Consider the following 22,390-nt stretch of genomic DNA (forward strand, 5'->3'; position numbering starts at 1 on the left):
TATAAGAGCTGCCCTTTTTAATTATTGACTATCAGACAGATATCAGAACTGGATTGATTATTAGCCTTTCTGTTTTGTTTCGTGCGATTAGCTGAACTGAATAATAATCTAATCATTTCGTCAGCAAGTTTAAAAGTCAAAACAAAAACCACAGACTTTTTACTTCACATGGAACTAGAGACTTTACTAACAGCGGGTTCATGGTGTGGCCACGTTTATTTGGATTTAAAAGACACAAAATAAAACCAGTGGTCCTGTTGAATTCAGACTGTTCAACTTCTAGACCTGAGGTTGTGAGTGAATGTGTGTCAGAGGAGCCCAGAGTGTGAGAGAGCAAAGTGCAGGGGGGGGAAGAGCTAAGCTATATTTGAAGTGTTCGAGCACAGGCATCGTTTTACAGCGTTACTGTACAGAGAGAGAGAGGAGAGGGGAGGCGGCGGCTCAGTTTTTTGGGTGGACTGTCTGGTCGTCTGCAGGCTCAGCTCGGCTCAGCTCAGCTCGACTCGGCTCACACACACACACACACACACACACCCATTCATGTGGAAGCCCTCGGCCCAGTGTGTGTGTGTGTGTGTGTTTGTCTCTTATCAATCGGACCATCCTCTCCCGGAGCGATAGGGACTGTCAGTGCTGCAGCAGCGGGCCACTCCCAGCCTGCAGCTGCCTGCGGAGACGCCGACACATACATACCTCCCTTTCTCCCTTTCTCTCTCTTTCTCTACACAAAACAAACCCCAACTAGTTAAGTTGCTCAGTCGCCGGAGGAGCGAGTGTATTTATTCTTTCTGTACTGACACATTCCCAGTCACACACACACACACACACACACACTGATACAGAACACCAGCAGAAGAAGAAGAGCATGCAATAAGTGTGTGTGTGTGCACGAGTTGACTTTTTGACTCCGCCGGCGTTGAGCAACCCCCCCTACTCAACCCTCCTCAACTCCCCCCCACCTGCTCCAGGCCGGGGAGGTTGTTGAATTAAGAATTAAGGTCGGCGGCGGCGGCGGCGGCGCATGATGTCACTGTCACTCATCATTGGTGTTTTATCTGCAGATCAACAACAAAACGCTCTGAAAGTCGTCCGGGCCAGCAAACCCAGGACGAGGAAATCCAGCAAGGTAATTGTTTTTATTTTCATTTTTTAATACCTTTTGTGTCTTTATTATTATTATTCCTTATAATAAAACGCTGCTGTGGTCAGAAGTTATCGCCGCCCCTTTCTCACAACTTTTTTTTTTCCTCGAAGCGATGATCACATGTTCACATTTCATCACAGCTTCTTGCCAGGTTCGTCGCCTCTCAGGATGGGAAATTAACATCTGTGTCGTTCGCTGGCTGGCTGCTACTGTACTGTAGCTGAGCGCTCGCCGCTGTGATCCGCTGACTGTTTGGTCTTGTTTGCTTTTCCAACCAGTTTTTCCACTGCAATTTGTGTCAAATTATTGGTTGGAAACCGACCAAATCATGTCAAAATGTCAAAGAGCAACTTTTCTTCTTTTTTTTTTTTCTTTTTAACTCGCAGTGTCAGCTTCAGATCAAACAAGAAACACAAAAGAGAAGTTGTGAGAAAGAAAATAAACCATTAATTATCATTAAACCTATAGATTATTATTATTATTATGTGTTGCTATAGTGTAGATAAGCTCACTTGGCTGGTTTTGACCTTCCCACATACAGTATGTTGTGTGTATGTGTGTGTTTTTCCCTCTCTTTACATTGTACCCTGATGACCCAGAATGCAACTTGTTGCCATTTCCATGGTCAAAGTCAAGTCAGTCACATGCCCGAGGTGACGGGTTACATTAAAGCTGCACAGCGTTCACATACTGTCAAGACCAGGTGCTACTGTATACTATAGTTTATATATTCACCGCAGCTTTAACATGGACACGTTTCCTTATAGATGTTTAACAACTCTCTGTGTAAATAACTACTTCTGTTCTCTAATTATTCATTAATCTGGAGATTTGAAGTTCAATTTATGAAACTTTATGTCTCCTAATTAACATATGAACACAAACACAACCCATGTAAACTAAGTGCACATTAAAAATAGCGACACTGACATTAAAAACAACAACTTGTAGTAGTATTATTTAACGGTAACATGGTAAAATGATAAATAAATGGATGTTTTGATTTCGTTTTACACCATTTCGTTGTTTAGTTTATAAAGATTCACACAAAATTGACTCCAAATAACCACTAATAGCCCAAAGATACTCGTATTTTTAATATACTGATTTAATTTCTCAATTAATAAATGAGTCATTTGTTTTATAAAATGTCCTAAAAGAGCTAATCAATTATCAAAATTGTTGCAGATAAATTTCCTGTGAGCCGTCCAATCGATTAACTGCCTGATCACTGCAGCTTTAATCCAGTTTTTACCACCATTTATATTTAAAACAACAACAAATTGTCCCATTAAGAATCAAATAGTTTGTATTTTTACTAGAATCAGATAAGCGATAATCAAATTAGTTGCAGATTAATTGTCGTAGCAGCTCGAGTCAGTTGTGTAAAATGCAGGAAGTTAAACTCACCACATGAATGAGATGTTTTAATACATTGTCATTATAATGAGTTTCTCACACACAGATGTCACTAAGCCAACTGGATTTAACATCAGTTTAAACAAAAAAAAAAACGGGCGGCGTTTCACTAAATGTTTAATGAGGATGGAAATCCATTCATTACGTTTGTGAGAACACAACGTGTCACAATGTGAGTGTAAACAGAGGCCGTGTTTGTTTACCACAAAACTCCAGAGGGCGGATTTAATTCCCTGTGAACCCAGAGTAAACAAAACCCAATTTAAACCAGGAGATTTGTGCCTCTTGTTTTAAACACCCACTACTGTCACAGAAAAAAACAAAAAAAACAAAATATAAACTGTAATCTTTAAAGAAAACAGCAGTTAAAGCTTGTAAACAGAGCAATATATTCTTTTACAGTCAATTTTCCAGCTTTAAATTAAACTCTTTAGTGATATTTGTTGGTTTTTACTTGAAAAATGTGGCTTTTAGCTGCTGTAGTTTGTCTTTTGTGTTGATTAAACAAACTCACTGCTCCTTTTTTGGTTCATTTTCCACTAATAATAAACAGGAAGTAGATTTTTTTTTTGCATGAGTTTTTGTGACATGTTCCCTTTAAGCTTATAATTTAACAAGAGAGAAAGAAGTCAGGACATTGTGCATCAGTGAGAGTTGGTTTGGCGCCAAAACACCCTGAAGGATGAATTCATTTTCCTTTTTTTTTTTTTTTACTCGTATCCAACCAACCTGTCAGATATTTACTTTCAACCTTTAATTTTCTGTGCAGCTCCAAGTTTCACCGTCCCTCGTCGTCTCTCTCTAACCTTGATCTCATATCAGATTGTCCAAATTTACAGAATTTGCGGTGGCGGCGGTGGAAAAGTGACTGTGCCTCCTGTTTATCGCCGTTGTTTGCAGTGTTTCCACAGACGGAGCACTGACCTCCTTTTCTCTCCCAGGACACACACACACACTCAGAGCCCTCCTGCTACACACACACACACACACACACATACACACACAAAATCAACTTTATGATGATTTGTTGTCGTTAACGTCTTTGCTTCTGTCTTTTTTCTTTTCTTTTTACAGTCAAGCGACTTCAGTGACATCACAAACTGGCCCACACCGGGTGAACTGGCCAAAGAGGTATGACACGTGTGTGGGTGAAAGAAAAAGCCAGAGAGAAGTCTTTCTGGTTTCTGCTCACTAGATGGAGCACTGAAAACATCCTTAACTCGGCCTCAGCTTGTCAAGAAGGGAGGAAAAAATATTTGAAGTCGACATTTTCTTTAAAAAAACAAACAAAATTGCACATTTTCAAAATCAGATTGAGAAAAGAAATACATTTTTTTGCAAAGAAAAGAGCAAAATCCAGAATTGAAAACAACCAATAAGGTTTTAAAGGTTTCAAATGTCGACATATTTTGATCTTACAGGTTTTAAAACAAGGCAGAAAAAGTAGAAACTATGTGATAGGTTGATTTTGATAACCACTCGTCTTCTTTACTGCTTCTCTCTTGATAAAAAACCCTGCAAGGTTTAAGTGTGTATGTCAGATTTCTTCAAAATTGAACAGAAAAGTACAAATTTAACTGCTTTAAAATGAAATAGGAAACTAGAAGTCACATATGCATACTAGTTCTGTTATGAGCAGTGGGATTATTATAAATCTTCAAGATCTGATAGTAGTAGAAACTTACTAATATCTATAATTTTTACAACATTAAAGTTAAATTTTTATGGTTTGAGGACATTAGAGAAGCTAAAAAGTCCTTGAATTTGCTCTTAAAGTGAGATATATGTTATTTTATTTTAAAAAGCAGCAGAAAATGGATTTAAAACAAATTGTTCGTCCTTCTAAAAGCCGTTTTGTCTCTCCGTCCGTCCCCATCGTTTTTTCCCGCAGCAGCAACAAAATGTCCTCAACAACAACGGGAAGAAGCCGTCTTCCTCTTCCTCCTCGCGCAGAGACAAGGAGAAGAGGAGGGAGCGGCCGGACAGGAAGTCGGAGAGCAGCCACGACGGCGGCGGCAGCGAGAGCAAAGAGAACCAGGAGGCTCAGCAGCAGCAGCAGCCGCAGCAGCGCGATCCGCTGGGGGAGCTGCCCAAGGACGGAGAGCTGAAGACGGGACAGGACGCCAAGAACGCCGCCCTGAAGAAGAGAGGAGGTGAGGAGGAGGAGGAGGAGGAAGAGGAGGAGGTTTCTTCTCTCTGGGTAAAGCATGTTCAGCAGCTTTTTTTTTTTACACATGATCAAAACGAGGCTGTGATCCTGATTGATCGATTGATCGTTTGATTGATTCGCTTCTCACCTCTGTGCTGTGAAAAGACGATTTTAACGAACCAAAATTGAAAAAGGATGATGAGCGTCTTTTCACCGGACAGAGTTGATCTTCTGCATCGTGGGAGCATGCGTGTCAATAACTGTATTGATCAATGGTTTGATTGATTCAGACTTCGGTTTGCATGTTCTGCTGTGATTGATTGATTGATCTCATTTTGTTCACACATTTCCAACTGATTCGCTCCAGATGTTTCACACGCTGAGCGATAACAGACACCAACATCTGTGAAGGCTGAAAGAAAAGCCACTTCATCATCGACCAAAACAAAGTCGGATCAGATTTAGTTTTATTACTGATTTAAAATAAACTAAATTATAAGTCCTGTAGGTGTATAAATTAAACTATAGAAGGATAAAACAGTGGTGCAGAGTCAATAAAAGCTCCATTTAGTAGCTTTTAATCATGTCACACAGTTTAAGTTTAACTGCATACTTAGTTCATAATTTCAATTGCTTCAAATTTCTCTCCTTAAATACAAAATGTTTTTCAGCTCATAAACGGTAAAATAAACAGCCAGCACAGGAGACCTGGGATCCGCAGGGTTTTCTTGATTTGACTTGTAATTTATATGTTAAATTATATGACAGTGAAATGAATAAAATGGTGATGATTGGCGCCTCTTTGTCAGGGAACAAGCTGTGACTCGGTCGGCTCCTTGTGCCCTGAAACCAAATGGTGATTGATTTAAGTTAAACTGGTACTGAGCCACGTTTTTTCTTTTTTTCTTTTTTTAAACGAGTCGGAGCTTGACTCACGGTCTTAAAAAAGGTTCACAGTTATTATTACAACCAGGGTTTCATTTTGACTTGTGTGTGAAGTGTCTTTACATCACAAATTATCTTGAATTTGAACAATAATTCACCAACAAACACATTGAAACGTTAATATTTTATCTTTAATTTCATGCATCAGCCCTAAAAAATAAAGGTTTTACTTTAACTTGTGTGTGAAGAGTCTTTACATCACAAATTAGCTTCAATTTTAACAATAATTCACTATAAAACACCATAAAACATTAATATATGATCTTTAATTTCATGCATCACCCCCCAAAAATATAGGTTTTAGTGTAACTTGTGTGTGAAGAGTCTTTAAATAACAAATTATCTTAAATTTTAACAATAATTCACCAAAATACACCTTAAAACATTAATATATGATCTTTAATTTCATGCATCACCCCTAAAAAAATAAAGGTTTTACTTTAACTTGTGTGTGAAGAGTCTTTACATCACAAATTAGCTTAATTTTTAATAATATTTCGCCATAAAACACCTTAAAACATTAATATATGATCTTTAATGTCATGCATTGGTCCCATAGATAAAGATTTTAGTTTAACTTAACAAAAATTAGCTTGATAATAATAATAATTCACTATAAAACACCTTAAAACATTAATATATGATCTTTAATTTCATGCTTCATGCAAAAATAAAAACAGGATTTCCAGCATTTTGGAACAAACCTCTTGAAGCTGTGTTCTCGGTGTGCAATCATCGCTAGGTAACAAACGTAAGTGGGTTTCTCTGCCGCTGGAGGAAGCGTCCCGGGACGACAGCGGCGGCGACGGCAGCGGTGGCGGCGGCAGCGGCGGCGACAACAACAAGGCGCCCGGCGGCGGAGGCCCGGCACAGTTGGACGCGGAGCTCGGCGGCGACTCGTCCGACCCCATGTCGCCCAATCACTCGCTCCATAATAACAGGGCGCATGATAGCAGCAGGAGTAAGTGGCCTTCAGTGTCTTCACTCACTCGGTGTTAAGTTTATTTTATTTTTTTAGCTTCGCTGTTGTTTTGCTCCCGGCCTCTGATTAATATCTCTTCCTCTTCCTTGGTGTTTGCTCTCCACTTTAACAATCTGCCCCTGAACGCATCGTCTTTCTGCACTAACACGTGAAGATGAAGCATGATGGTGTAAAAATACTAAGCTGTGATCACACACGCACACATGCTGACAAATTGAACTTGAAACTCCTTTTGATGAACTTTATTCTGAAGTTTTGGTGATTTTAAATCCTCTTTGTCTTTGTTACTCATGAGATTTTCTTTTATTTCAGTCAGTTTTGAAAACGTAGTGACACAAGAGACGTCGTCGATCTCAGATCTGTTCACGGGGCGCTTCACTGGAAAAAAACTAAGACGATTCTGAACTTAAACATCCTCATTTCAGGGGATTTCAGTTGCATGTCGCCCCAACATTTCTGTTTCCTGTAATTTGTCCGTTGTCGTCGTCTAAAAATGTGCAAAATCATGGAAAACACAGAAAAAACAAAACTCACAGTTCTGCTTCCTTTAGATTGGAGTTAAAAAAGCTGATCAATGAATTCAGTGGTTCCCATTTGTAGATGCTGCATTTATTTGAACTCAATTTATTTTTGATAAAGTGAAAGTATAGAATACAGTTAAGATTATGTGTGGTGGTTTTCAATTATAATTTAAAAAAAAGAATAATAATTAGATAAAAAAAAAAAAATTTCATCAGTAATTTTTTAAAATCAATTTCTAAACATTTCAGGCGACAAGAAAAACACTGGATTTATTGATCAATCTGCCTTTAATTAACTCTTAAAGTCAAGAACAAAAGCCAGAAGTTTAGTGGTTTCTGTTGCTGCGTCTTCGTATTTTAGCAGCCTCTTCATATAGAAGATGAAAATGTTAGAAAACAGAGATATTACAAGCGAAACAAATAAGATAAATAACATATTGGAGACTTTTTTTCTATTTTTCTAAAGATTAAATATTGTTGAATGATTAATTTAGTTGGTCTCCTCCTGTAATATTTGTGCCATACTGAAAAAAAGTTAATATTAGACTATTATTAAACATAATAGTTTGATAATTAAGAGGAAGCGATGTCCTTCTCTGCTGCACCTTGAGGTAAAAGAAGTTGTGGCTAAACGTGGCTAAAAGTTTTATTTTATGAAAGTAGAAGCGTTCACCAGCTCCCAGTGAGATGTTTTTAACACAAAATAAAGAACCGATCTGACTCTTCTTGTTATCCTTTTTGGTGTTTTCTTGTCGACAGGTTGGAGACGAGAGCCGCGGGACTTCGGCGATGACAGCAGCAGCGTCAGGAGCGACGGCGGCAGCGTCCGAGGAGGAATACGAGGCCGAGGGAAAGGTCGCGGGCGCGGGAGAGGTCGCGGACGAGGCACGTGATGGTGTCTTCAACCAAATTTGCTAAATTTCATTTCAACGACAGATTATGAAGCACAATTTATTCACCATGCTCTTAGTCAGAGGCTTTTACTTTGAAAGAATGTCTTCCTTCACTTCCTTTAAGTTTTAATTTCCAGCACACTGAAACTGTTTCTCACATCTCCTCTCTGTTTTATCCGTCTCTTCCTCCAGGACGTTACGAATATTCCCAGGGCTTCCGCGACTCCCAGTCGTCCGACGGCTCGGCCCAGGGCGGCTCAGACTTCAGCACCGGCGGCATGGTTTACTACTACGACGACGGCAACAAGGTCCAGATGTACACGGTGGACGAGAAGCTGCTGAAGGAGTACATCAAACGTCAGATGTGAGTAACCAGGACAACTCTTATTATGGGCGTTTTAGGAGAAGAAACAAGTTTTCCGTCTCCAATACCTCCTGAAAAGTGCAGAGCATCAACACACAAACACATAAAACACAACTGTGACCACTTATTCATTCATTTTCCATTGTTTTCTATCCATTTGAAGTAATTACATAAAGTTTGATTGACAATCGACCTCCACTAATACCCTATTGTATCACTTTTACACCAAGAATTAGAATAAGAAATTCCTATTATTAGATTTTCAACTCAAATTGCACATTAATCAGTTTTGTTTTTAAACTTTATATTAGTTTTAATATTTAGTTGGCGGAAAAACAGTTAATTCATGATTCGGAGACAAGTAATCTGCCAAAAAAAACACAATATTTGAATATATGGCCTTGTCTTTATATAGATAATCAGTAGATGCAAACAAAACAATTTATTTATTATTTTAGCATATCGGGTAAAAAAAAAAATGAACAAACCCATCATCCTTTTTTTTAATACACAAAACAAAGGGTCAGTTATTCCATTAAAGTTTTCATAACTTTTGAACACATACATGAGGATTACGGCTGATAACAGTAGGATTTATTTCCTCAAAGCCCCCAGAAATGACCTATAACGACCTGCCACTTGGAACTGTAATAGAATATAATAATAAAAATAATATATTCTAACAAGGTTACATTGATGATAAGAACAAAATATTACAAAGGTCCCTAACAGTGTCATTAAAATTAAAATTCAAGTGATTTACAGCAGTAACAGCTTCAGCACAGCTCATATCTGCGGACAGATTATTGTAATTAAAACATCTTTAACTGCATTAAACACAAAGTAACTTTAAAAAACTTTTATTTTCAAGGGTTTAATTTGCTCTTTCATGAAGCAGCTCAACAGTTTTTGGCCTCAATGTTTTTATCAGCACGTTGAAGGTTTTAGAGCTGGAGAGGTCGAGGTGGAAAAGTTAAAGTTTAACCTGAAGCTGCTGCTGCTGAGTCAAACAGGTGAAGACCAGCCACCAGAGGTGTGTGTGTTAGAGTGTGTGTTTGTGTGTGAAGAGTCTTTAATATCACAAATTAGCTTAAATTTTAACAATAATTCACTATAAAACACCTTAAAACATTAATATATGATCTTTAATTTCATGCATCACCCCCCAAAAAATAAAGATTTTACTTTAAATTGGCTGTGAAAAGTCTTTAAATCACAAATTAGCTTCAATTTTGATAATAATTCACTATAAAACCGGGGTTCCCACGCATCCTGGAAAATCTGGAAAACCTGGAAAACGTTTGACCAGTTTTCCAGCCATGAAAAACACATGGAAAATGAGAAAAACAAGTCAAATGTCCTGGAAAAGGACCTGCTGAGGATTTCGTTTCCAAAAATGAAATAAAAAAAATACATGGTTTGTGCTGTTCTATGATAAATTTTTCATAATTTCTTAGCTTAAGAGATCATTTCATAAATTAGAGCCACAGACTGCACATCTTTAAATCAGACTTCTGGGAGAGAGAATGAGAGAGAGGAATAAACATAGAAACAAACTGATTAAATTTACAAAATAAGGTACCATTGACGAAAAGAACACAGTGTATCCCGTTAAAAACGAATGTCTGTCAGACTGTAGCTGCTGAAAAAGTCCTGGAAAACGATTTCAAGAGAAGAGTGGGAACCCTGAAAACACCTTAAAACATTAATATATGATCTTTAATTAAAAAGTTCAAGTTTAGGTGGAAAAGTTCAAGTTTAACTCATTGAGTGCCAACCACGTAATTTCTCGTTTTTCGTTCCCATGCGTTGAGTGCCGAAAACGACATTTTTCGTTTTTTGCTTTTTTTTTATATTATGAAAATAGACACTTTAATACACATTATATGTAAATTTGGGGACTCTACGACGAGGAGAACTGAAATAGATGACGATCAAAGTCACATGACAGCTCATGATCTGGAAGTTTTTATCATAACTCGGCTTCTGCAAACGGAGTTCTGCATGCAGATGCAGCGCAGCTGCTCCGCAGCTGCTCTGCTCTCACCCGCGCTGCTGCAGCAGCTGGGAGCTGAACCAGGAAGCTCTCAGCCGACAGTCCCGCCCGGTCTTCACCTCGAGCAACACCGTGTCCTCCCCAAAGTCCTCCCGCGGTAAAATCTGATGGTCTCTGGGCCAAAGCAGACCGGCATCACCGACCCGTACCACAGCAGGACCGCGACCACCGGCGGGACCGGTATTCGCGAGCCGCGGTGGCCGACTGACCCTCACGCTCCGCGGCGAGAAGCTGTGACACGGCACGGTGCGTCTGTGTTATTGTTGTTTAGTGGCGCCCCCCCCGCCCCCGCTGGTGGTTTTGTGAATAGAACAACCATTGTTGTATATATTTATCTTATACGAGCCCTTTGATCCAGAAATGCGAGTGTCAGAAGAGCGACAGACACAAACAGCGCACCTTTCATAAAAGACGCTCTATCTCCTTTTCTAGAAAAAAAGGAGGGATTTTGGTGAAACCCAGCCATGTTTAGCTTGAGTTTTCTCAGGAACGGAGGCACGTAGAAACAAACGGTTTGTGGTCATTTGAAGCATTAAGGTAAACCTTTCAATTGAGCTACAGTATGTGTTGGTGGCAATAATATAGAATACACTATGGCTCTAAATAAAAAGTCAAAAATGGTCTAAATTGCCGGTACACTTGACTAAAACTTTGGAAAGGAGCGCGGCACTCAATGAGTTAACCTGAAGCTTGTATTGTTAGGTGGAGGCACCTGATAAGCTCCTTGAGTTTTCGCCTCTTCCCGCACTTTGCATTGTCATAATTGTTACTTTTACTTGTGTAATTTTTAACTGTGCACACAAATAAATCAAAAATGAAATCAAGCTGCTGCTGCTGAGTCAAACAGGTGAAGTGTTTTCCATGTGGTGTGTGTGTGTAGCTGTGAGCTGCAGGGGGCAGCAGCGTTCGCTCTGCGTCCGCTGACTGACTGACAACTTTGGCCTCATTTACTGAAGCAGCAGCAGCAGCAGCAGCAGCCTCAGACTGGAGGAGGAGGAGGGGGAGGAGGTGGAGGGGGGCTCCTAAAAATAGTCCGGGTGCCTTGGAGGGGACAGGGGATGAATTATGTGCAGGCCGGAGCGAGGAAATGTTAAAAAAAAAAAAAAAAAAAAAAATGTTTCAGGGAGGAGGAGGAGGAGGAGGGAGGAGGAAGAGGGGAGACATTCTTGTCGTCTCCTCTCTCGTCTCCCTCAGCGTTATTCAGGCCGCTCAGTCAGCCGGCGTTACTCCACATGAAAAGACCACCACACACACTACACACACACACACACACACACACTCACACACACACACTCTGCCTGCAGGCTGAGCTCATGAGACGTGTGTGTGTGTGTGTGGCGGTGACTTTAAGTGGTGTGACAAGTAATAGACAGAGATTTTCCAGTCTACAGATTTGCTGCTCCACTCAGGAGATTCCTACATTTTTACTGAGACTTTAAACTTTAAGATTTTATAAGAATTCACTATTATTATTATTACGTTTTAATATGAATTTATAAATAAAGTGTGTATGTGTGTAAGTGTGTATGTTTATATTTCTCATTAAAATATCCAAAAAGTCACATTTTAATATTTGTTCTGGAGCTTAAATAACAATAATGAACAGTTATTGTTGAGATTCCCATCATGGGCTGTGGCCTCGGTGTCTCTGGTTCATTCCCTGAAAGTGTTTGTAGTTTTTCACACTTTGCTCTTCCCTCGACATTTTTAAAAATTATTTATTTGTTTTCCTATTGAGGCATAAATAAATATATAACACCTTCGGAGGTGCTGCTGCTCCGTCCCAAACGTCGATGTAAAATCAGATCAGATTAGAGTTGCAGATCCTAAGACATCCTGACTGTAAGTCTTCAGTTTATATCAAGCTCTAAAAGAACTACACTTCCCATAATGCAACTGGGCAGCCCCTTTTATCACAGCCCTGTCTCTTATAAACACATATTTATTTAATTCTCTGTTAGTTTTATTATCTATCCTTATATCCCAACATGACTTTGACATTTTAGATGAAAAGAGGCTTTGTTCTTCTTCAGATTATTGATTAATAATGGAAATTGTTTGATTACTTTATTTTTTTTTGTATAATAACCAGTTAATTTCATAACAAGCAATATGATTTTCAGGAAAGGGTTAAATTTGGATTAAAAATATATATTTTCTACTACTACTACTACTACTTTTCAAACATTAGTGAGTGTTTAGTATTGAGTTTCTTGGCTTCATGCTTCTCGTTGTCTGTAGTAATAACAATAATACTTTTGGTTTTATTTCTTCTTGGTTTTATTTTTCTTTCAAATAAAAAAAAAACATAAACATTGACAAAATGATTTTCTAGCTGACTGTATTACCACTCAGCAGCCACGTAAATCCTCATCTTGATGCAGCTCTCCTGATATAATTAGAGTAACCCTTTAATTTACAGGCTGTTAATTACATGATAATGTCAAGAAATAACAATTAATTGCGTCATAATGTCTAGAAATAGGCTAGAAATAACGGTAAATTTCATAGTCATGTCGAAATACAGCCAAGAAATAACGATCGATTGCGTAGAAATAGTCCAGAAATATCGGTCAATTGCAAGGATTTGGTGGAGAAAAATTCTGAATGAATGCATGAAACTTGAGACATTACTATGAAATTGACCGTTATTTGTAGGCTATTTCTTGACATTATGACATAATTAATTGATATTTCTTGACATTATCACGTAATTAATAGTTATTTCTTGACATTATGACGTAATTAGCGGCCTGTAAATTAAAGAGTTACCATAATTTGTAATAAATTAACTCTGATAAAGTTTTAAACGTAGCTTTCCGTGTGTTTGTGTCCGTCCTCAGCGAGTACTACTTCAGCCTCCACAACCTGGAGCGAGACTTCTTCCTGCGGAGGAAGATGGACGCCCAGGGCTTCCTGCCCATCTCGCTCATCGCCAGCTTCCACCGAGTCCAGGCGCTGACCACCGACGTCAGCCTCATCATGGAGGTAACCACGGCAACGTGACATCATCATGAAGAGTTGAACTAGGACTGAGATTAAGTTCAGTTTGTGTCTGTGTGGTTGTCCCTGTGTTGATGAATCTTCTTCTCCTTCTTCTCCTCCTCCTTCTTTTTCTCCTCCTCCTTTTCCTCCTCCTCCTCTTACTCCTTCTCCTCCATTTTCTCCTCCTCCTACTCCTTCTCCGTCTTCTTCTCCTCCTCCTCCTTTTTCTCCTCCTCCTACTCCTTCTCCGTCTTCTCCTCCTCCTCCTTTTTCTCCTCCTCCTACTCCTTCTCCGTCTTCTCCTCCTCCTCTTACTTCTCCTCCGTTTTCTTCTTCTCCTCCTCCTTATCCCCCCCTTCCTTCTTCTTCTTCTTCTCCTCCTCTTACTCCTCCTCCTCTTCCTCCTTCTCCCCCCCATCCTGCTCCTCCTCCTTCTCCTCCTTTTTCTCCTTCTTCTCCTCCTTCTTTTTCTTCTCCTCCTCCTCCTCCTCCTCCTCTTACTCCTTCTTCTCTGTTTTCTCCTCCTTCTCCTCCTCCTCCTCCATCTCCTCTAACACCTCTTCCTCCTCCCTTTTCTCCTTCTCCTTCTTTTTCTTCTCCTCCTCCTCCTTCTCCTCTTCCTCTTCCATCCTCCTCCTCTTCCTCCTCCACCTCTTCCTCCTTCTCCTCCTCCTCCTCTTCCTTCCTCCTCCTCCTTATTCCCCCCCTTCCTCCTCTTCCTCCTCCTTCTTCTCCTCCTCTTACTCCTTCATCTCCTCTTCCTCCCCCTCCTCCTCCTCCTCTCCTCCTCCTCCTCCTTCTCCTTCTCCTCCTACATCTCCTCCTCCTCTTCCTCCTTCTCCTCCTCCTCCTCCTCCTTTTTCTTCTTCCTCCTTCTTCTCTTTCTCCTCCTCCTCCTCCTCCTCCTCCTCTCCTCTCCTCTCCTCTCCTCTCCTCTCCTCTCCTCCTCCTTTTTCTTCTTCCCCCTTCTCCTCGTCCTCCTTCTCTCCTCTCCTCCCCCTCCTCCCCCTCCTCCTCCTCCTCCCCCTCCTCCTCCTCCTCCTCCTCCTCCTCCTCCTCCTCCTCCTCCTCCTCCTCCTCCTCCTCCTCCAGGCTCTGAAGAACAGCAAGGAGGTGCAGCTGGTCGACGACAGAGTTCGCTGTAAGATCGACCCCGAGCGTTGGCCCATCGCCGTCCCGCAGGTCGTCGGTTCCCCGCGAACCGACTTCTCTCAGCTCATCAACTGCCCCGAGTTCGTTCCTCGCCAGACGGTCGGCTCCACGAACTCCGGTCAGTGAAATAAATAAATAAAGCTTTAATTCATTTATTAATTTATTTATTTAGCCCAGTTTAATAGGAACCAGGTGGTTTTTGTGGCCGAGTTGAAGGAAGTGAAACACGACTCACGGTCTCATTGATACTTTTGATCTTATCATGAGGTTTGTCAACAATAAAAGTTATTTATAGACTGTCCTCGGCTTTATCCACGGAGTTAATTAATAATTACAGATTTATGGTCACAGTGATAAATCCATTGGTGCAGGAAGGATACAGTATGTTTATTTACATTTCTTTTACTTGATAATGGAAGCAATCAGAGGTTGTAGCCCCGTTATATAATAATGATAATAAACTTTATTTATAGACTGTAGCAGCAGTTTTTTTTTTTTAACAAAGTTGCTATAAATGAATCTAAGATACATAAAACAGAGAGAAAACTGACAAATAACAACCCATCCAATGAAAAAGTTAAATCCTGTGGCCCATGATAATTAGTAATTAGTGTCCATGTAGGCTGCAAGTAGCATTTATGTTTGTTATGTCATTTGCAGATCGTTTCTTCGTCTAATCGGTTAACAAAGTTGCAAACATTAAAATTTTTGTGCAACTTCAACACTTGATCAGTAGATTATCAAAAGTTGTTTCAGTATGAATTGATCCAACTCTAGTGTTAAATATTTAACTTCTGGTTCCTGCTGGTTTTCATGAAAATATTAATGATGATAATAAATCAAGATTCAAGAGAGTTTTATTTGTCACATACAATAATACAAGAAGACAGTTAAAAATATGAAAAGGAAACTAAAAAACTAAGAAATGCTAAGACACACTAATATATTCTAAACTAAGTAACACACACTTAACAATAGACAACAGAGAATATTCAACAATTCAGTTAAAAGGCAAAATGATGATTAAAAAATGGATTTAAACAACATAATAAAAGATAATGTTAATGATAATAAATGTAAAGACTCATTGTTGACCAGATAACACGATGCAGAGACTCGATGCGACGATGCCGACGGCGTGATGAAGGTTGTGTTCACTGTCCCTGTGATGTGTCAGATGTTTCAGCTTCATCGCCCGTGAAGGAGACTCCTCTTCCTCCTCCCGCCGCCGTCGACTCTGTTGGACCTCGGGACTCGGCTGAGCCCGGCCGGGACTCGGACATGAACGCCGTTAAAGACGCCGCCCCCAAACCGGACCCCGACGCCTGGATTCAGGTGGAGAAACGCCACAAACAGCCATCTGGGAAGGCCAAGGTACGGACCGAGCCGTCGTTAATAAGCTCCTAAAACATCTGAATCTGAAAAAAATCATAAACACGGGAACTAATAGGTTGATTATTAGTTAATAAAACAAAACCATGGCATCTTATTCCTCCTGTTTCCATGTATTTGGATCCTCACAAAGACAAAAACAGTAAAAAACGAGTGCAAAACAAGCCAAATATACGAGTTAAATTGTTAATTATTAAAGAATTATGAATTTATATGGCACCAAATCATAACATAATTAATCTTGTGCTACTTCCTGTTTTAGAGCATGAGGAGACTTTACTCTAGAGCTGGAACAATTAATCGATTAAACGAACAATAATGGATTATTAAATTAATCGTCAACCATTTTGGTAGTCGAATAATCGATTTTTTTAAGAAGAAACTTCTTAAATGTGAATATTTCTGGTTTCTTTTTTCCTTTATGACAATAAACTGAGTCTGTCTTTGGTTCGTGGACAAAACGAGACATTTGAAGACGTCGTCTTGTGGTTTGAGAAACACTGACATTTTTTAACATTTTATTGACCAAACAACTAATCGATTAATTGTTTAAGGGTCAGACTAATAAAAAAATGTTTAAGATAAATGAAGATAAATAAATAATTGTTTTAAAAGCATTGGATTTGTTAAAATGTAAATTTTGTATTCACATTGGTTTTTATGTCATTTCAAATGACATTTGAACCTTTTTTAACAAGAGTAAGACTGAAGCCCCTGGCAATGTCAGATGGTGTAACCACAAAAGAATAATGAATATTAAATATCTTGTCCACCTACAGTAGATTTAATTGTACTTATAAAAAGTGTACTTTCTTCTAAAAACATTAAATTGAAATACTGTGTTTCTATATTTGAATTTTAATGCATTGTAGCTACACCAGGCAGGACTTATCCAAAAAACACCACTTTTTTTTCTAAATAAAGAGTTACAATTTATGTAAAATTTGTCAAAAAACATAGTTAAAAGTAAATTACATTTATTCCACATTTGAGTCCAGATTTATTTTCCCTGTCTGTAATCAGATTGTTATGAAAATATACCTGTTACATCACTTGACATTGGGTTGCATGATGTCATTGACCCTTCAATAATCGACAGATAGTTGCAGCCTTACATTACTCTTTTAAATAAAGTTTCATAATTCAATTTTAGCACAGTTTTACCATAAATAATGGATGTAAGTATGAAAATAAAAGTTTTTTTAACCTTTAACCTGCAGTTACTTGGAAGTCAGAGCCATTGTTCAGGTTTAGTGTACGGTGGCCCTGCAAGGACAAAAAGTCTGAGAACAGGAAAAGACCAACGAGTGTCCAAGGAGTTGTGTTATTGTCTCAGGAAGAGAAACAGGAAGTTTTTAAACTCCAGGATGAAGAACTAAAAAGTTAAAAACCATTAACAACTCAAATAACTTTATTTTTCATAATAAAAACATGTCTGAGCTTCATATTTTCATCTTTCATCCTTCATTCATCGCTTTTCTGTTTCTCATTAACTGATTTCTTCCTTCCTTCCTTCGCCTGTCGTTCCCTCTTTATCCATCCATCTCTTTCTCTCTTTCTCTCTCTATCTCCGTGTTTTCCCTCCATCTTTTCACCGGCAGCACGTCACTGATGATGTGTGTGTCGTCGACTCTCCTCCTCCTCCTCCTCCCCCTCCCCCTCCTCCTCCTGCTCCTCTCCCCCCGTCGCTCCCACCCGACCTCCTCCCCTCTACAGTTGAGTACTTCCTCCCCTCACTCACTCACTCACTCATTCACTCATTCACCCGTCTCACCTTTTCCTCCCTGTGCTTCTCATTTTACTTCTCACATTTGCTGCCATGTTTCCTGCATGATATGATGTCTTTACTCATTGATCATTATCAGATCTTAATCAATCAGCCTTTAACTCGTCTGTTTTAATTAAAAAAGTCGTTGATCATCTTTGTGTTTCCTCTGACGGCTCCGTTCAGACTGTGCAGCTTTATTTTTGGATCTATATTTCCATTGTGCAGCTTTTTCGCCCTGCAGTCTCACGTCAAAGAGCTTTTCCTGTAGAATAAGGGAAAAAAATATTGATTTATTTTCATCATCATGTAGCATTAGATTGGACCAGTGGCTTCTCCTCTGATCAATATTAAGTTTATATTATATTAGTTCTAAGAAAAGCAGCTCGATGATGTGTTTGAGTGTCAGGAACAGGTTTTACAGTCCTCATCAATCATATTTTGGCTCTTTCTGGGAACTAAATATTGATATTGACAAATGTTATATTCTGTAAATCACTAGGCAGAACATAAAAAAGGTTTTTACTCATAATAATAATAAAAGCAGAGTCGAAAACAAGGCAACACAACATGATGCAGAAAAGGTTTATATATCAACCAGACTGAAATAATAAACTATCTTCATTATGCTATTATTCTTACATTACGTTATGATATTAATAATAATAGGAAGTCGCTGTTTATCTAAGCTTTATTTTTACTGCACTTTTCAAAATAAAAGCCCCCTGGTAAACAAACACAAATATATTGGCTTTTCTCTGAGTTGGTAATTAATTATTAAATGTTTATAACAGTGTGTTAGTATATAATAAATTGTCAGTTTGTAGTTTTATCATTTAAAGGGACAACGAGGAGTTTTGGAAAAGCGAAGCTTTTTCACACTACATTTATGAGCCTCCGCGCGCACCGTGAAATTCTTTGACCGGCGCAAGACAGACTCATGTTTTCATTCATCAAGAATTAAAGTCAGAGGTTGGAAGACGATCACATACCGTCGTAGTTCCGACCATAAACGGCGATTCGGCGGCGTTATTCTCATGACTCGCCACGAAACCGAAAGTAAGGAAACGCTGGTCGGCTCGACCAGCATTTCCACCACCACTAATAATAACAAAATAACGATAGAGACAAAACCATAGATTTATCGAAAATGGGCCCATTACCAAGTGTGGGTAGTGTAGATTCATCCACATTAATATGAGACTTTTTTATTGTCGCAGAATTTTTCGTTCTGCCGCTGGAGAAACTCCTCGTTGTCCCTTTAAAATATTGGTTTATATTTTTATAGTGGTAAAAAAAACAAGAAAAAAGAGTCTGAAGATGAATGTTGGATTAAAAAAAAAGGAGTCATGTTTGTTTTATCAACATTTTGCAACATTATTAAATATTCACATCTTCCTGTCTCTCATTAAACCGTCTACATCTCCATCTTGTCTGCTTCTCTGTTAACACCTGTGTCTCTTCCTTCTTCGCCGTGTCGTCCAGGGCGACGGGAAGACGCCTCCTCCCCGCCACCAGGCCCCGGCGCAGGAAGCGCCCGACCAGGAGGAGCTGGACTTCCTGTTCGATGAGGAGATGGAGCAGCTGGCGCCCAGGAAAAACAAGTTCACCGACTGGTCGGACGAGGACGACTCGGACTACGAGCTGGACGACCAGGACGTCAACAAGATCCTCATCGTCACGCAGACGCCGCCGTACATCCGCAAGCACCCCGGCGGCGACCGGACGGGAAACCACGAGTCCCGCGCCAAGCTGACGGCCGACTTCGCCAAGGCCATCAACGACGGGCTGTACTACTACGAGCAGGACCTGTGGAAGGGCGAGGAGCAGATCGAGTGCAGCAAGGTGAGGAACACACGGAGAGGAGGGACTCAATGCCACGATCACTTGTTTTCACAGTTAACCGCAGTATTAAAGGGATAGTTCGACATTTTGGCACATTCTCCTATCGCCATAATCCCTATAGTCATAGCAGTAGGTTCATTACCTTTAATTATCGGTGCATGCTGTTTTGAAATCGTCCTCAAACTCATCAAATACACAATCCAACTCCAAAACGCTCTGGTGGACAAGTTGTGACCTGCACATTCACCACGCTATGAGATAATCATGTAACATTACGACACATGAAGCAAATACTCAGAACTTGCAATTTTCAAATCCCTCCGCCCAGCAGCCGTGTCTGGAATGTAGTTCCGGCTGAATTTCCCTCTAAAACAACTCAGTCTGGCAACGTTCTGTTATTATCTCATAGCGTGGTGAATGTGCGGGTCACAACTTGTCCACCAGAGCGTTTTGGAGTTGTTGGATTGTGTATTTGATGAGTTTGATGAGGGACAGGGGACCTGTACCATTCGCTTCCATTGTGTTCACTGAGCAGCTCACGTCTCTGCCCTGTCGATCTCAAAACAACATGCACCGATAATTAAAGGTAATGAACCTACTGCTATGATGACTATAGGGATTATGGCGATAGGCGAATCTGCCAAAATGTTGAACTATCCCTTTATTTCACCGATCCGATCAATGACGTCATCGTAGTGTTTTTTGCAGATGCTCCCGTTGCATAGATCGCAGATGGCTTCTTGTGTTTTATCCGTCACATTCCACGGCACCGACATGTTTGTTTGCTAGTGACGATGTTGCTAGCTAATGATTCAACATTCAAAAAACTTTATTGTCCATCACATAGTGACAGGGCTCAAAACATAAACGCCACAAAGACATAAAATGTATATATTTCATTGGTTTAAATGTGTCTAAGTATAAACAGTAAAGAAACAAGTAATTTAAATAGACTTGTTGCTTCCTCACGTGATCGGTTATCGGTTTATTTAAACTCATTAATCGGTGATCGGCCCCAAAAAGCCTGATCGTGTAAAGCCTAACTTTACTTACAGTTTAGGGAAACTAACAAGAAGAAGAACAAGGAGCACAGACATTAACAAAAACACCACCTGGACTTAAATTTGCATATAACACACATGTTTAAAGTCGTGTCTAAACACGAGTTTCATGTCACACCAGCAGCTTCTGTGTCACAAGATCCTCACTTTATCTTTTATTTCTGCTTCGATGCACAAATACTTCAGACTGGTAGTCTTCCTGCTTCCTCTTCCAGTCTCCATGTTGAGCTAATATTGACTTAATCCAACTTAATCCAATCCAAATTTCTCATCAGCCGCAGGTTTGTCTTTCCTGGAACAAGGTTTGTCTTTAAACCAGATGAGCTGCATCGACAAAACAAGATAAAATGTGTCGCATACGAAACTATAACACAGGTTTAGATGCTAAATGTTAATCCAGATGTTGGGGAAATAACAACAACGGCATAAACGTAGGCGTCCAGATCTCCCAACAGTCAGTGAACTCGTCGTCGAGGTCGTTCGGCCTTTGTAACATTCGATTCACTTCCTGTTATTGAATCCGCTGCTGCTGAATTTTTCCAGCTTCATCCAGCTGCTGTGGTCACTGGGCCAGTGGGTCGACAGGGTAAACAACACTGGAGCGACAGAAATATTCTTATTTTACAGACAAAAAAACACGAAGCAACTTAATTCTTGTACTGTTACTTTCTTAAATGTCATTTGTTTCAGCAGCAGGAACAATATCTTCTTCAGTTAGTCTCCAGTTGTTTGATATAAATGTTTATAGAGATGGAGCTGGATAATCCATCTGCAGTTGTTGCATAAACTGTAAAAAACACTCAGTTCCCTGCGGATAAGCGGCCATACTTTGACTCAAAGTGGATTTTTGTGTGTGTTGTAATCACAGTTTACACACCGACTGTGTCCTAACTGGAGAAAACCACATCTACACTTAACAACATGTAATGCAAATCAATCAATCGACCATTCAAACTTTATTTATAGAGCAGCATTCATGCAGGAGGAAGCAGTTTAAAGTTCTTTACATCATAAAACAGACAATAAAAGATATCCGCCCTCCTCCCACATTCACACACACACATTTATACTCATTAAAATTAAGAATATAAACATTGAGTCTTTGTAAGTTTGTGTCTTACACTCAAAAATTTGAAATGAGGAAACGCTAGAGAACAGATAAAAAGAAGAAGATAAGAAATACAACAAATAGAAATTAAGTAAAAGTCGAAAGAAAAAAGTGAATGAACTGTTCAGGTCATAAAAGGATAGAAAAAATAGCATAAAATGATTAAGAATAAATATATACGCGAGTAAAAAGAGGGGATAATATTTAAATATTGACAATTAAAAGCAGTTCGAAGCAAAAGAAGGCAATTAAAAAACAATAAATAGTGCTAATAATCTATAGAATAAATAAGATTAAGACTAATTATCTGATTTTGTTAAACTCTGAGATTAAATATGAAATAAAGTTCATAAAAAAACTACAAGTTGCTCTCTGCCGGTCTCTCATCTGCTGCTAAAGCGCTCAGAGGTCGACACTTTGACGACAGAGCTGTTGAAGCTCACACCGTGTGTAGTGGGACAAAAATAAACCACTACTTGTAAAAGCCTGCAGACGTACATCGTGTGTGTGTGTGTGTGTGTGTTAGGCGCACACACACACACGCACACACACACACACACACACACACACACACACACACAGCTGCCTCCACAGCTGAGTGACCTGCTT

General features: G+C 39.5%; 1 protein-coding gene across 3 annotated transcripts in view; it reads left to right on the plus strand.

Annotated features, from left to right (window-relative positions):
* The window catches only part of larp1b (La ribonucleoprotein 1B), a 38,568-nt gene that overhangs the window by 2,667 nt on the left and 13,511 nt on the right, over positions 1-22,390 (plus strand). For 2 of the 3 annotated variants that reach the window (XM_083997961.1, XM_083997962.1), the window contains exons 2-11: positions 1,062-1,126; positions 3,638-3,694; positions 4,455-4,716; positions 6,400-6,618; positions 7,920-8,045; positions 8,246-8,417; positions 13,317-13,461; positions 14,551-14,728; positions 15,788-15,984; positions 19,253-19,612. In XM_083997961.1, the coding sequence (XP_083854087.1) occupies positions 1,062-1,126; positions 3,638-3,694; positions 4,455-4,716; positions 6,400-6,618; positions 7,920-8,045; positions 8,246-8,417; positions 13,317-13,461; positions 14,551-14,728; positions 15,788-15,984; positions 19,253-19,612 (1,781 nt within the window). The remainder of the gene's footprint in view (positions 1-1,061; positions 1,127-3,637; positions 3,695-4,454; positions 4,717-6,399; positions 6,619-7,919; positions 8,046-8,245; positions 8,418-13,316; positions 13,462-14,550; positions 14,729-15,787; positions 15,985-19,252; positions 19,613-22,390) is intronic. The other variant, XM_083997963.1, reaches the window with a different exon arrangement.

This window comes from Trachurus trachurus (assembly GCF_905171665.1).
Source record: "Trachurus trachurus genome assembly, chromosome: 22".
Lineage (NCBI taxonomy): Eukaryota > Metazoa > Chordata > Actinopteri > Carangiformes > Carangidae > Trachurus > Trachurus trachurus.